Source organism: Triticum urartu, chromosome 1, assembly GCF_003073215.2.
Source record: "Triticum urartu cultivar G1812 chromosome 1, Tu2.1, whole genome shotgun sequence".
Lineage (NCBI taxonomy): Eukaryota > Viridiplantae > Streptophyta > Magnoliopsida > Poales > Poaceae > Triticum > Triticum urartu.
This window is the reverse complement of record NC_053022.1, coordinates 299,238,509-299,254,905: the sequence shown is the minus strand read 5'-3', so window position 1 is coordinate 299,254,905 and position 16,397 is coordinate 299,238,509. Positions and strand designations below refer to the sequence as shown.

Sequence of the window (16,397 nt, the reverse complement as noted above, 5' to 3'; positions counted from 1 at the left end):
AATATATCAACATTTATGTCTCGACCATTTCGAGACTCCTCGTCATGTCCGTGATCACATCCGGGACTCCAAACAAACTTCGGTACATCAAAATGCATAAACTCGTAATATAACTGTCATCAAAACCTTAAACGTGCGGACCCTACGGGTTCGAGAACAATGTAGACATGACCGAGACATGTCTTCGGTCAATAACCAATAGCGGAACTTGGATGCTCATATTGGCTCCTACATATTCTACGAAGATCTTTTATCGGTCAGACCGCATAACAACATACGTTGTTCCCTTTGTCATCGGTATGTTACTTGCCCGAGATTCGATCGTCGGTATCTCAATACCTAGTTCAATCTCGTTACCGACAAGTCTCTTTACTCGTTTCGTAATACATCATCTCACAACTAACTCATTAGTTGCAATGCTTGCAAGGCTTATGTGATGTGCATTACCGAGAGGGCCCAGAGATACCTCTCCGACAATCGGAGTGACAAATCCTAATCTCGAAATACGCCAACCCAACATGTACCTTTGGAGACACCTGTAGAGCACCTTTATAATCACCCCTTTACGTTGTGACGTTTGGTATCACACGAAGTGTTCCTCCGGCAAACGGGAGTTGCATAATCTCATAGTCATAGGAACATGTATAAGTCATGAAGAAAGCAATAGCAACATACTAAACGATCGGGTGCTAAGCTAATGGAATGGGTCATGTCAATCAGATCATTCACCTAATGATGTGATCTCATTAATCAAATAACAACTCTTTGTCCATGGTTAGGAAACATAACCATCTTTGATTAACGAGCTAGTCCAGTAGAGGCATACTAGTGACACTCTGTTTGTCTATGTATTCACACATGTATTATGTTTCCGGTTAATACAATTCTAGCATGAATAATAAACATTTATCATGATATAAGGAAATAAATAATAACTTTATTATTGCCTCTAGGGCATATTTCCTTCAGTCTCCCACTTGCACTAGAGTCAATAATCTAGATTACACAGTAATGATTCTAACACCCATGGAGCCTTGGTGCTGATCATGTTTTGCTCGTGGAAGAGGCTTAGTCAACGGGTCTGCTACATTCAGATCCGTATGTATCTTGCAAATCTCTATGTCTCCCACCTGGACTAGATCCCGGATGGAATTGAAGTGTCTCTTGATGTGCTTGGTTCTCTTGTGAAATCTGGATTCCTTTGCCAAGGCAATTGCACCAGTATTGTCACAAAAGATTTTCATTGGACCCGATGCACTAGGTATGACACCTAGATCGGATATGAACTCCTTCATCCAGACTCCTTCATTTGCTGCTTCCGAAGCAGCTATGTATTCCGCTTCACACGTAGATCCCGCCACGACGCTTTGTTTAGAACTGCACCAACTGACAGCTCCACCGTTTAATGTAAACACGTATCCGGTTTGTGATTTAGAATCGTCCGGATCAGTGTCAAAGCTTGCATCGACGTAACCATTTACTATTAGCTCTTTGTCACCTCCATAAACGAGAAACATATCCTTAGTCCTTTTCAGGTATTTCAGGATGTTCTTGACCGCTGTCCAGTGATCCACTCCTGGATTACTTTGGTACCTCCCTGCTAGACTTATAGCAAGGCACACATCAGGTCTGGTACACAGCATTGCATACATGATAGAGCCTATGGCTGAAGCATAGGGAACATCTTTCATTTTCTTTCTATCTTCTGTAGTGGTCGGGCATTGAGTCTGACTCAACTTCACACCTTGTAACACAGGCAAGAACCCTTTCTTTGCTTGATCCATTTTGAACTTCTTCAAAACTTTGTCAAGGTATGTGCTTTGTGAAAGTCCAATCAAGCGTCTTGATCTATCTCTATAGATCTTTATGTCTAATATGTAAGCAGCTTCACTGAGGTCTTTCATTGAAAAACTCTTATTCAAGTATCCCTTTATGCTATCCAGAAATTCTATATCATTTCCAATTAGTAATATGTCATCCACATATAATATCAGAAATGCTACAGAGCTCCCACTCACTTTCTTGTAAATACAGGCTTCTCCAAAAGTCTGTATAAAACCAAATGCTTTGATCACACAATCAAAGCGTTTATTCCAACTCCGAGAGGCTTGCACCAGTCCATAAATGGATCGTTGGAGCTTGCACACTTTGTTAGCTCCCTTTGGATCGACAAAACCTTCTGGTTGCATCATATACAACTCTTCTTCCAGAAATCCATTCAGGAATGCAGTTTTGACATCCATCTGCCAAATTTCATAATCATAAAATGCGGCAATTGCTAACATGATTCGGACAGACTTAAGCATCGCTACGGGTGAGAAGGTCTCATCGTAGTCAACCCCTTGAACTTGCCGAAAACCTTTTGCGACAAGTCGAGCTTTGTAGACAGTAATATTACCATCAGCGTCAGTCTTCTTCTTGAAGATCCATTTATTCTCAATTGCTTGCCGATCAGTGGGCAAGTCAACCAAAGTCCATAGTTTGTTCTCATACATGGATCCCATCTCAGATTTCATGGCTTCAAGCCATTTTGCGGAATCTGGGCTCACCATCGCTTCTTCATAGTTCGTAGGTTCATCATGATCTAGTAGCATGACTTCCAGAACAGGATTACCGTACCACTCTGGCGCGGATCTCACTCTGGTTGATCTACGAGGTTCAGTAGTATCTTGTTCTGAAGTTTCATGATCATTATCATTAGCTTCCTCACTAATTGGTGTAGGTGTCACAGAAACAGGTTTCTGTGATGTACTACTTTCCATTAAGGGAGTAGGTACAGTTACCTTGTCAAGTTCTACTTTCCTCCCACTCACTTCTTTCGAGAGAAACTCCTTCTCCAGAAAATTTCTGAATTTAGCAACAAAAGTCTTGCCTTCGGATCTGTGATAGAAGGTGTATCCAATAGTTTCCTTTGGATATCCTATGAAGACACATTTCTCCGATTTGGGTTCGAGCTTATCAGGTTGAAGCTTTTTCACATAAGCATCGCAGCCCCAAACTTTCAGAAATGACAACTTTGGTTTCTTGCCAAACCACAGTTCATAAGGCGTCGTCTCAACGGATTTTGATGGTGCCCTATTTAACGTGAATGCAGCCGTCTCTAGAGCGTATCCCCAAAACGATAGCGATAAATCAGTAAGAGACATCATAGATCGTACCATATCTAGTAAAGTACGATTACGATGTTCAGACACACCATTACGCTGTGGTGTTCCGGGTGGCGTGAGTTGCGAAACTATTCCACATTGTTTCAAATGTACACCAAACTCGTAACTCAAATATTCTCCTCCACGATCAGATCGTAGGAATTTTATTTTCTTGTTACGATGATTTTCAACTTCACTCTGAAATTCTTTGAACTTTTCAAACGTTTCAGACTTGTGTTTCATTAAGTAGATATACCCATATCTGCTTAAGTCATCTGTGAAGGTGAGAAAATAACGATATCCGCCACGAGCCTCAACATTCACCGGACCACATACATCTGTATGTATGATTTCTAAAAAATCTGTTGCTCTCTCCATAGTACCCGAGAACGGTGTTTTTGTCATCTTACCCATAAGGCACAGTTCGCAAGTACCAAGTGATTCATAATCAAGTGGTTCCAAAAGCCCATCAGTATGGAGTTTCTTCATGCGCTTTATACCGATATGACCTAAACGGCAGTGCCACAAATAAGTTGCACTATCATTATCAACTCTGCATCTTTTGGTTTCAACACTATGAATATGTGTGTCACTACTATCGAGATTTAATAAGAATAGACCACTCTTTAAGGGTGCATGACCATAAAAGATATTACTCATGTAAATAGAACAACCATTATTCTCTGATTTAAATGAATAACCGTCTCGCATCAAACAAGATCCAGATATAATGTTCATGCTTAACGCTGGCACCAAATAACAATTATTTAGGTCTAATATTAATCCCGAAGGTAGATGTAGAGGTAGCGTGCCGACTGCGATCACATCGACTTTGGAACCGTTTCCCACGCGCATCGTCACCTCGTCCTTAGCCAATCTTCGCTTAATCCGTAGTCCCTGTTTCGAGTTGCAAATATTAGCAACAGAACCAGTATCAAATACCCAGGTGCTACTGCGAGCATTAGTAAGGTACACATCAATAACATGTATATCACATATACCTTTGTTCACCTTGCCATCCATCTTATCCGCCAAATACTTGAGGCAGTTCCGCTTCCAGTGACCAGTCTGCTTGCAGTAGAAGCACTCAGTTTCAGGCTTAGGTCCAGGTTTGGGTTTCTTCTCTTAAGCAGCAACTTGCTTGCTGTTCTTTTTGAAGTTCCCCTTCTTCTTCCCTTTGCCCTTTTTCTTGAAACTAGTGGTCTTTTTGACCATCAACACTTGATGCTCCTTCTTGATTTCTACCTCCGCAGCTTTCAGCATTACGAAGAGCTCGGGAATAGTCTTATTCATCCCTTGCATATTATAGTTCATCACGAAGCTCTTGTAGCTTGGTGGCAGTGATTGGAGAATTCTGTCAATGACGCAATCATCTGGAAATTAACTCCCAATGGAATCAAGTGATTATTATACCCAAACATTTTGAGTATATGCTCACTGACAGAACTGTTCTCCTCCATCTTGCAGCTATAGAACTTATTGGAGACTTCATATCTCTCAATCCGGGCATTTGCTTGAAATATTAACTTCAACTCCTGGAACATCTCATATGCTCCATGACGTTCAAAACATCGTTGAAGTCCCGATTCTAAGCCGTAAAGCATGGCACACTGAACTATCGAGTAGTCATCAGCTTTGCTCTGCCAGACGTTCAAAACATCTGGTGTTGCTCCAGCAGCAGGCCTGGCACCCAGCGGTGCTTCCAGGACGTAATTCTTCTGTGCAGCAATGAGGATAATCCTCAAGTTATGGACCCAGTTCGTGTAATTGCTACCATCATCTTTCAACTTTGCTTTCTCAAGGAACGCATTAAAATTCAACGGAACAACAGCACGGGCCATCTATCTACAGTCAAACATAAATAAGCAAGATACTATCAGGTACTAAGTTCATGATAAATTTAGGTTCAATTAATCATATTACTTAAGAACTCCCACTTAGATAGACATCCCTCTAATCCTCTAAGTGATTACGTGATCCAAATCAACTAAACCATGTCCGATCATCACGTGAGATGGAGTAGTTTCATTGGTGAACATCGCTATGTTGATCATATCTGCTATATGATTCACGCTTGACCTTTCGGTCTCCGTGTTCCGAGGCCATATCTGTATATGCTTGGCTCGTCAAGTATAACCTGAGTATTCCGCGTGTGCAACTGTTTTGCACCCGTTGTATTTGAACGTAGAGCCTATCACACCCGATCATCACGTGGTGTTTCAGCACGAAGAACTTTCGCAACGGTGCATACTCAGGGAGAACACTTCTTGATAATTAGTGAGAGATCATCTTATAATGCTACCGTCAATCAAAGCAGATAAGATGCATAAAAGATAAACATCACATGCAATCAATATAAGTGATATGATATGGCCATCATCATCTTGTGCGTGTGATCTCCATCTTCGAAGCACTGTCGTGATCAGCATCGTCACCGGCGCGACACCTTGATCTCCATCGTAGCATCGTTGTCGTCTCGCCAATCTTATGCTTCCACGACTATCGCTACCGCTTAGTGATAAAGTAAAGCATTACAGCGCGATTGCATTGCATACAATAAAGCGACAACCATATGGCTCCTGCCAGTTGCCGATAACTCGGTTACAAAACATGATCATCTCATACAATAAAATTTAGCATCATGTCTTGACCATATCACATCACAACATGCCCTGCAAAAACAAGTTACGTGGCTGCTACGGGCTTAAGCAAGAACCAATCTTACCTATGCATCAAAACCACAACGATAGTTTGTCAAGTTGGTGCTATTTTAACCTTCTCAAGGACCGGGCGTAGCCACACTCGGTTCAACTAAAGTTGGAGAAACTGTCACCCGCTAGCCACCTTTGTGCAAAGCACGTCGGGAGAACCGGTCTCGCGTAAGCGTACGCGTAATGTCGGTCCGGGCCGCTTCGTCCAACAATACCGCCGAACCAAAGTATGACATGCTGGTAAGCAGTATGACTTATATCGCCCACAACTCACTTGTTTTCTACTCGTGCATATAACATCAACATATAAAACCTAGGCTCGGATGCCACTGTTGGGTTTCGTAGTAATTTCAAAAAAATTCCTACGCACACGCAAGATCATGGTGATGCATAGCAACGAGAGGGGAGAGTGTGATCTACGTACCCTTGTAGATCGACAACGGAAGCGTTAGCACAACGTGGTTGATGTAGTCGTACGTCTTCACGGCCCGACCGATCAAGCACCGAAACTACGACACCTCCGAGTTCTAGCACACGTTCAGCTCGATGACGATCCCCGGACTCCGATCCAGCAAAGTGTTGGGGAAGAGTTCCATCAGCACGACGGCGTGGTGACGATCTTGATGTACTACCGTCGCAGGGCTTCGCCTAAGCACCGCTACTATATTATCGAGGACTATGGTGGAAGGGGGCACCGCACACGGCTAAGAATATGATCACGTGGATCAACTTGTGTGTCTAGGTGTGCCCCCTGCCTCCGTATATAAAGGATCAAGAGGGGGGTGCGGCCGGCCAGGGAGGGCGCGCCAGGAGGAGTCCTACTCCCTCCGGGAGTAGGATTCCCCCCCTTTCCTAGTTGGAATAGGATTCGGGAAGGGGGGAAAGAGGAGAGAGAGAAGGAAGGGGGGCGCCGCCCCCCTCTCCCTGTCCTATTCGGACTAGGGGTGGGAGGGGCGCGCGGCCCAGCCCTGGCCACCTCTCCTCTCTTCCACTAAAGCCCACTAAGGCCCATATACCTCCCGGGGGGTTCCGGTAACCTCCCGGTAATCCGGTAAAATCCCGATTTCACCTGGAACACTTCCGATATCCAAATATAGGCTTCCAATATATCAATCTTTATGTCTCGACCATTTCGAGACTCCTCGTCATGTCCGTGATCACATCTGGGACTCCGAACAAACTTCGGTACATCAAAATGCATAAACTCATAATATAGCTGTCATCAAAACCTTAAGCGTGCGGACCCTACGGGTTCGAGAACAATGTAGACATGACCGAGACATGTCTCCGGTCAATAACCAATAGCGGAACCTGGATGCTCATATTGGCTCCTACATATTCTACGAAGATCTTTTATCGGTCAGACCGCATAACAACATACGTTGTTCCCTTTGTCATCGGTATGTTACTTGCCCGAGATTCGATCGTCGGTATCTCAGTACCTAGTTCAATCTCGTTACCGGCAAGTCTCTTTACTCGTTTCGTAATACATCATCTCACAACTAACTCATTAGTTGCAATGCTTGCAAGGCTTATGTGATGTGCATTACCGAGAGGGCCCAGAGATACCTCTCCGACAATCGGAGTGACAAATCCTAATCTCAAAATACGCCAACCCAACATGTACCTTTGGAGACACCTGTAGAGCACCTTTATAATCACCCATTTACGTTGTGACGTTTGGTAGCACACAAAGTGTTCCTCCGGCAAACGGGAGTTGCACAATCTCATAGTCATAGGAACATGTATAAGTCATGAAGAAAGCAATAGCAACATACTAAACGATCGGGTGCTAAGCTAATGGAATGGGTCATGTCAATCAGATCATTCACCTAATGATGTGATCTCGTTAATCAAATAACAACTCTTTGTCCATGGTTAGGAAACATAACCATCTTTGATTAACGAGCTAGTCCAGTAGAGGCATACTAGTGACACTCTGTTTGTCTATGTATTCACACATGTATTATGTTTCCGGTTAATACAATTCTAGCATGAATAATAAACATTTATCATGATATAAGGAAATAAATAATAACTTTATTATTGCCTCTAGGGCATATTTCCTTCAGGAAGAGTTTCCAGCAGCTGTACAAAGGTGATGCACTAAAGAACCAGCTGTGGAAGATTGCAAGAAGCACAACAACAATCAAATATGAGCGGTACATGAATGAGATGAAGGAACTCAATGAGGATGCATACAGGTGGTTGAAAGAATTAGAACCATAGACTTGGGTCAGAGCATTCCAGAGTGACATACCAAAGTGTGATATTTTGCTGAACAACCTATGTGAGGTCTTCAACAAGTAAGAAACATTCTACTTTTTACCTTCAGATACTAATGATTCCCTTCCTAGTTTGTCCTGTTTCACCTATGGTTCCCATTGTGTACTGCTTGCAGGTACATCCTTGAAGCAAGAGAATTGCCAATCCTATCAATGTTTGAGAGGATCAAACAACAGTGGACTAGTAGGCATTACACCAAACAACTTGAGGGTGAGAAGATGCAAGGAGTTACATGCCCTAAGATAAAGAAGATGGTTGAGAAGCTCAAAGATCTGGCAAACACTTGTTATGTATATGAGTCAGGAGATGGAGTATTTCAAATAGGTGATAGAGGAACAGACTACATTGTGGACATACACACCAAGTCTTGCAGATGCATGAGATGGCAAAAAAAATGGAGTCACATGTATACATGTAATTGCATGCTGCAGAAATGAGAGAGTTGACCCCATAACATTGGTGGATAGTTTCTACTCAGTGGCAATGTTCAAGAAGGCCTACAACAACATAATTTATCCTTGCAAAGATATCACAGAGTGGGAGAAGATGAATGCCCCCCCAATATTGCCACCAGAGTACACAAAACATGTGGGAAGACCTTGCAAGAGTAGAAGGAAATCAGCAGAAGAGATCATATGCAGTAATGGAGGGAAGAGAATGTCCAGACATGGTGTCATAATGCATTGCTCCTACTGTGGTGAGCCAGACCACAACAGGAAAGGTTGTAAATATCTTAAGGCTGGCCTGCCACCTCCAAATGCACAAGTTGAAGCACAAGCAGCACAAGAGAATGTTCCACAAGCAGCACAAACAACACAAGAGTCTGTGCAAGAAGAGGGACCAGTGAGAACCCAGGTACATTATGAACTTTATCTCTTGTTTTGCTAACAACATTTGTTATTATCAAATAGTACTGATCACTTCCCTACTGATTAGAACCAGGAGGAAGCATCAACACAAAGGGCCCCACCAGTGGATGATCTTATGATAGACTCTATTCTTGAGCAGGTACTACTATATTCTTGACATGTGCAGAGGCCTTTGCCAAGAATCTTAAGTAATAAAACTTTTTCATGACATGTGCAGAGGCCTTTGCCAAGAATCATACAACAAACACCAGTACCAGAGTCTGCATTCTTAGTCAATGCACAGTCTATGCTCAACCACTCCCAGCCAAGCAGCAGCACAGTTACACATGGTGATCTTGCTAAGAAGCTGTTGGCCATGAAGACACAAAGAGAGAAGGAGCTGGAGGACAAGAAGCAAGCTGTTCTAGCAGCTAGAAGGGAAGCAGAAATGAAGAAAGCAGAAGAAGCTGCCAGGAAGAGGCATGAGGTAGCAGAGAAGAAAGCACAAGATGCAACAAGGAAGAAGGAGGCAGCTGCTCAAAAAAGAGAAGTTCAGGCCATCCTAAAGCAGGTAGCTGCAGAGACAAGGCAAATTATCCAAGAGATACACAGGCAAATTGCTGCAGAGAAAAAGGAGAAACTAGCTGCTGAGAAGTTAGCCCAGAAAGAGGCTGCTACTGCCAAGAAGATGGCAGAGAGACAAGCAGCTAATGCAAAAAAGGAACAAGCCAGGCAAGCAGCTGCTGCAAAGAAGATGGCAGATAAAGCATTTGCTGCTGCAAAGAAAAAACTGGGAAACAGAACAGTTCAAGAGGAGCACCATAGCTCAGGGCTTGAGAAGAATGGAAGCATGTTTGACATCTTCAGGGACTAGTGCTAGAGAATGTTAAACAACTAGTCCTTTTGGCCATCTTATGTAAAATATGAATCATGTTGGCTATCTTCAAGAACTAGTCCTTTTGGCCATCTTCAGAAACTAGTCATTTTGCTTTCTTTGAAGTTAAGTTATGTCAGGAACCTATGATCTTTTGGCCATCTTAAAAACCAATGATCTTTTGTACTTATGTGTTAGCTATTTGCTATATATACATGTCAGGAACCAATGATCATGTTTGCTATCATACTTGTGCTTGCATTTACTTGGATTATTTTGTTCAGCAACAGTTTACATGATCATTTTGTGTTGATATGCAGTTGGATCATAATACTAAAATTGACAGTGATTTTAGTTCATACAACAGAGTCATTCCATCAACAATTTATTGAACTTTAGAGACAAACCATCATACAAAAGGTTCATACATCAGAGCTACCAGTTCATACATCAACTGCTACAACCATCATACTGACATTTCACTTCTTCATCAACTACTACTACCACTAGGTCTACTTGAAGCTACCACACTTCTTCATCAGAGCTACCAGCTTCATTTCTTCATCAGCAGCATGACACATAACACAACAAGCACCAATACACCACCAAGTAGCAGTTTCAACAGTAACATCATCTGCACACCTAAATTAAGAAGTGCACGAGCTTCTGCCCTGGTGATGTTCATGCTAGCTCCAGGCTGGTCCTGCATCTGCATACCTATCCTCTGACTTGCATTTCTCTCTGCAACCCTTCTTCTTTCTTCTCTTTCTCTCTCAAGATGTTCCCTCCTATCTTCTGTTGCTCCAATTGCATCAACAACTTCATGCCCAACAAGAAAACGATGATCTACAAGGTAGGCCACGTATTCCCTCTCCCAATGCCAGAAAACGCATCCTTGCTACAAACTCAAAATCAAGAAAAATCAGAAAATTTGAACAAGTGAAATCAAGTCAACCAGGTCAAGGGATGCTTACCTTCACACATCTGTAGAACACCCATCCGTCATGCTCCTCCGTGTTGGACACGTAGAACCTCAATAGGCAGCCGCAGCGAGGGCATGAGATGAGCGGCACCACCACTGTCCTCCCGCGACGTCCAGATTGGGCAGAACTGCTGCTGGACATGGCGGGCGACGAGGACGAAGGCAATGGGCGGCGGCGAGCGGTGGTCGATGGTGACGGCGAGCGGTGGGCGGCGGCAAGCGCTGGGCGATGGCGACGGCGAGCGGTGGGCGGCGGCGGCGACGAGCGCTGCGAGGGGAACAAAACTAGGGATTTTGGATAACAGGGGAACTGAGCTAGGGATTGTGAGCTGACTGCATTTTTACACATAACCCCCCCTAAATGTGTTGTTCAAATAAGTAATCCCCCACACGCCTATGTGGCGCCCGTGGACTGGTCAAAACGGCGGCATACCGGCTCAGTACAGTGAACAGTGACCGTATAATCACGTCCCATCGTACAAAGTGACCGTAATGACCGTATTTTGAAGTACGGTGACCAAACTAAGCTCGCGGCGCAAGTTCAAGTACTTGTAGTGCATTTTACTCTACGTGTAACCCTGATTCATCAACTGGGGACATGATGCATAGAGTGAGTGATAACATGGTTCAGCTGAATACACCATCCATTTAGCGAGACAAGCTGACTAACATTGTTGCATCATCCATGCATACAGAAGTACTAGCAGTAACATATTTCCGATCGAAACATATACCTAGAAATATATGCGTGAATCATCTTACTTCTCAAATCCGGCTCATTACTACTAATCATCCCACAAGTTTTTAGTACTGCTACCACATCATTATCTCATATATAAGTCTACTTAGTAGGATGAAAGAGCGTTATCTCTCCATCAGGCTATGAGGTAAAGATCTAGCCATCATTGGATGAACCAACGATAGTGAGATCTGCCTTCACAACGCAGCTCGATCCTACAACATAGCCTCCCGACGGGTCCTTGAGTTTCTTGAGTCCAAGGAAGTTAGGCCATCCCCATCCTTGTCCACATACCCAGAGACCTGCGATCACCACAAAAGTAAGATCAACTGCAATCATGATCAGGTTACAGACACTAGCTGCTTGAATCGCACATATCAGTAGCACTGATACTTGCTAAGGAGAGTTGAACCTGAAGTTCTAGTGAAGTGTTTTCCATTCGTTTGGTCCAGGATGGACAGAGTCATTACAGCCACCTTCTTGGACTCGAGTTGGTGCTCATCCGAGGCATCCAGGTGTAAGTACAAGCTGAGGCAATCAGTGCTGTACTTGTCACCACGTGGATACATGCCGATGTACCTGTTGACAAAAATGGGAAGTGACACTTCAAATTGGTACCCTGGAAAATGTATTTCAAGAATGTGGTTAATATTGAAATCGAAAGTTGTAGCTGAGCATGGGTCTAGCCGGCCATTAACTTTGGACACAACTTTGTGGCATTACAATTATCTGAGAAAACCATGACTACAATAGAAGATAATACAATGTTACCCAAAAGAATTTGAGAAAATAATTGCTGGTATGTGACATATACAAGAACCAGTGGTACCAAATATATACATGACGATAAAATTTCTGGAAAAAAATAATCCTAAACAGCATAGCATATGACCATGAAATTTTATAGGCTAACACAGATTTTAGTACTATAATGTTTCAAATTTGTTCCTAAATTTTCGGTACACCATTATTACAAAACCACTTTTCTATTGAAATTGGAATGTGCTACCGCATATCTGTAAATACTAGAAGTACAGTTCTTTGGTTGCATGCTTAGAGAACCTGGAATATCTGCAGGACCTTGCCTTGCACAAAAATCTGGCTATCACTAATGTCCGTTGGCATAAAACATTCAGCAAGAAGTTTCTGTCGACTATTAAGCTAGTAAGCTGACTAGGTATGGTTAAAGGATACATATAAGCTAAATGTTGGATAACACATGCAAACTATTTGTATAAATCATTTGTGATGTAACCGTTTAACTGTAACAGATGTATACCATTTTTGTCCGCCAACTTCAAATGTAGGAGAACGGACGAAGTGCTTCAAATCCAATTCAGGGAAATTGTTCATGGTCCAAGTGTATGTTCCTTTGACGAATCCCTTATTCTGGACAAAGAGGTTCTGAACTATGGTAGCCTTCTTCTGAATCACAACAGCCTTCTTTTCAGGAGAAGAGACATCAATCTTCAATATCTCCACAGCAAAGACACAGCTATCATCCACTAGAAAAGCAGATGATTTCAGTAGCTCCTGAAGAGGAATCAAGCAATGCTCCTTCGAGTAGGTATTCTTGAAATCAAAGTTGTAGGTAGCTGCTTTTAGGTAAAGGTTGAAAGATTAGAGAACAAAGAACTTGTACGTAAAGTGCAAATATACCAAATAATATATGACCAAACCACATTAAAATAAGTGTATAAATATAAATAACCAAACTTCACCCCAGTTCAGAAAGCAAGAAGATATCAAGATAGTGAATTACATACAAATAATGATTATCAAATTTAATGAGAACATGTGTATGTAGTCCGAATCAGACAAACTCAACAGCAAAGAAAATACAAAGCAACTTCTTCATGGGAAAAGTAATATTTGATTGTATACCAAATTACAGATATTGACTTGTAATGATGGAATCATGGTATTTATATCTCAAACTTATGATGCACAAAGTATGGATTCCTAGCTGCAATAGGATGGGTGTGCTTGAAAAAACACATCCATGAGACTACCTTTGCATCCACAGTACATTCCTTTTGTATGGTTGTATATTGACAACTCAAACACCGCGTGAACCGTGTGACCTGGCACCAAGCTCAATTGGGATGGCACAAGACGAAGAGCAACATATGGAGTTCCAGCACCAGCTTCTTTATGCATTGGAATCACTTGTAGGAACCTGGTAAATGAAATTATGGGAGGAAACCAAACTCAGTCTAGATTTCACAACTGAAGTAGGAGTGAAGTCTAATTTCTTGACTTCATGCACCGTATCAAGCTTTAGCATCTGACTGATTGTTTATAAGATTGTGATTGCTAATTTGATTACATCAATCAAAACATCATTGGTGAGTAGATGGCATACTAAATTAATGTGTATATGGATAACATATAATTAGTTTTTCTACAAAACAAACCAGATGGTATTTACATCTAATACATGAATTTTGCAGGTTCCTTTTACAATTATGGTGCATACCAGTTATACCCAGAGCAGTGAAAAGCACCAGATATTGTGCTCTTAGCTCCAGTCTTAAGCAGTGACGAGAAGTCCTGAATCCTCCATTCAAAAACTGGAACATGGGTCTTTCCGAAGTCCTGAATCCCCCATTCTGAATCCGGAACAACATGGGTCTTCCCTAAGAGTGCACGGGCTGATATTTGCACAAGTGCAGTAACTCAAAGTTACACAACAAAGAAAGAGAGAACATGCAATATTCATGTGTATGTTGCAGTTCCAAATAAGCAGGATAAAATATCGACCACCGCAAATGGCCAACAACATATAAGTTTACTCCCTCTGTCCCATAATATAAGTTTGCAAAAACATCTTATATTGTGGGACGGAGGGAGTATTTATGTTCCGATTATATGAATCAAACTCTTGAATGCAATTATTTGTGATAAGTGATCCCTGGTCAATCAGAATAGTTATTCATGTCACCAATCAAGGGTAGAACAAGGCAGAAGATACTTTTTATTGCTTCTAATCAATAAGACATCAAGATCAACTACCTCAAATTAGATTAGAAAGATAGATGGCCATGAGGATGGGAAAGTAAAAATCAAATATTTTTAATTAGTTCTCCTTTTTTGGAATTTTATTATTATCCTTTCATTTTTGTACAGAATATTTTTTATATAGAATACTTTTAAAGAATACTAAATTCTACAAAAAATAGCCATCTTACTAATATATCAACATGATGGTGAGGGCAAGTGCTTCCTCAATTCAGAGCTAGGATCTCATGTTCTTATACCTTGACTTTTGCCAAGGAATTAGGGCTGCAAATTGCATCCAAATTTTGGTTTATAAAAGACACAATCCAAACATCACGGTTGACCAGGCATACATACATGAACTCCTGCAGTTGCCCATGGATCTGCTCCTTCCTCTTCTTCTCTCCTCTGCAAATGAGATTAATTCATACCATATCTCAGGGAAAGGTAGCAGATCATCAGCATATAAAATACTAGTACTAAGAACCACGGTAGACAAAGAAGGTAATTATCAGAATCTTCAGAGGTAGAGCCAATCTGGGTCCAAAATAATTACTACCACGCCGTAGAAAAATCATTACCCGCGAAAAAAATAAAGGAGAGAACTGGAAGTGAAAATCACACTCCACGAGCAGGTCGATTAAAAGCTACGGCTACGCGCTTTGCCCCTCGATCGATCACGAAAGGAAGCCAAGAACTTGCAGCGCAAAACACTGAAACCCCTGTTTCGTGAAAAGGAAGAACTGGACGTCTGAAAAACCCTCGACTACAGAAGAAAAGGTGAAGAACAGTAGGATGGCAAGCGCGCGATCCGCGGCAAAGAGACGGGATTTGCAGCTCCCATGAGGAAGCGGAGGAAGAGAGAGACCTGGATTTTGGGGGCGGACCGAGAGTACCTCACAATGGCGTTCGTCGGCGTTCGTCGGGGTCCCGGAGGGGGTTTGCCTCTCCACGCTCTCCAGTCACCAGTCCTCTCCTCTCTGTCCGCCCGTCGGTCGCTCCGTTTTCCTCCCCATCTCTCTTTTATTTTCTCTTATTACCCCTCTGCTTCTTCTTTTTTTTGACAGCCATCGGCGTATTTCCGTTGGTGGGCGGGATCACTGAAGACAACTAGATGACACCCCACGCGCTGCTGCGGAATTTTGTTGTCGTGAAGATGATAATGATTGGAATTACTTTTATGATGATGAATTTTATTTAAATTCAATGAATTTTTGTTTTATAACACACAACACTGGCATAATGATTTGAACAAATTGAAACGCCTAAGAGTTGGAATAGCTCCTGTCATCCTGAATGCCTTGACTTTCATGAAGTACTAAATGAATAATGTACACTTTGTAAAAAAGAATAATTCAGAAAAGTGACCCATTGCATTGTTGTAATTTATTAGTTATGCAAACTACAAAAAAATCCAGAGAATATTAGGGGTCTTAATCACATCATATGCACAATGTTTTTTAATTTCCTTTTGATTAGTACCAAAATCGACCATTGTTGCCATTGAATAATTGGACAGCCACATCTCTTGTGAATCCACATATCCTGGCATAAGTGTAGTCCAACCAATCAAACTGTAAAGCCCAAAACACCGAACTAATCAAATGTTATCCTTGTATTTTCAAACTGATGAATGTAGCTGAGGAAAATGCAGCGAGGCCAAGTAGAATCAGGAATACAGTGGGAATAATGCGTTGAAAAGAGGAGCTCACCTATGTGCCCTTTCTTGGCGTTCACGCGGACGATGTTTGGGTAGAGGCAGACTACTCCACGCGCTCCGGCCTCTACTGCGACGTACAACACGGACTCCT

The 16,397-nt window shown here is 42.2% G+C and overlaps 2 protein-coding genes across 3 annotated transcripts; both read right to left on the bottom strand.

The window, feature by feature from the left end:
- Nucleotides 1–10,234: 10,234 nt before the first annotated feature.
- On the bottom strand, nucleotides 10,235–11,183 carry LOC125532670. Its single transcript, XM_048696640.1, has 2 exons — nucleotides 10,840–11,183; nucleotides 10,235–10,763 (listed from the first exon to the last, which is right to left on the bottom strand). The coding sequence occupies exons 1-2, from the start codon at nucleotides 10,987–10,989 to the stop codon at nucleotides 10,419–10,421; spliced, it is 495 nt and encodes a 164-aa protein (XP_048552597.1). The 5' UTR covers nucleotides 10,990–11,183; the 3' UTR covers nucleotides 10,235–10,418.
- Nucleotides 11,184–11,458: 275 nt separating this feature from the next.
- Nucleotides 11,459–15,628, bottom strand: LOC125532653. Of its 2 annotated transcripts, none has more exons than XM_048696634.1 (7): nucleotides 15,483–15,628; nucleotides 14,944–14,994; nucleotides 14,066–14,240; nucleotides 13,599–13,765; nucleotides 12,866–13,181; nucleotides 11,999–12,165; nucleotides 11,459–11,888 (listed from the first exon to the last, which is right to left on the bottom strand). In XM_048696634.1, the coding sequence occupies exons 2-7, from the start codon at nucleotides 14,963–14,965 to the stop codon at nucleotides 11,743–11,745; spliced, it is 993 nt and encodes a 330-aa protein (XP_048552591.1). In that variant the 5' UTR covers nucleotides 14,966–14,994; nucleotides 15,483–15,628; the 3' UTR covers nucleotides 11,459–11,742. The 2 variants fall into 2 exon arrangements, with proteins under 2 accessions (XP_048552591.1, XP_048552593.1); XM_048696636.1 differs by having other exon boundaries at nucleotides 15,455–15,594.
- Between the last annotated feature and the right edge of the window lie 769 nt (nucleotides 15,629–16,397).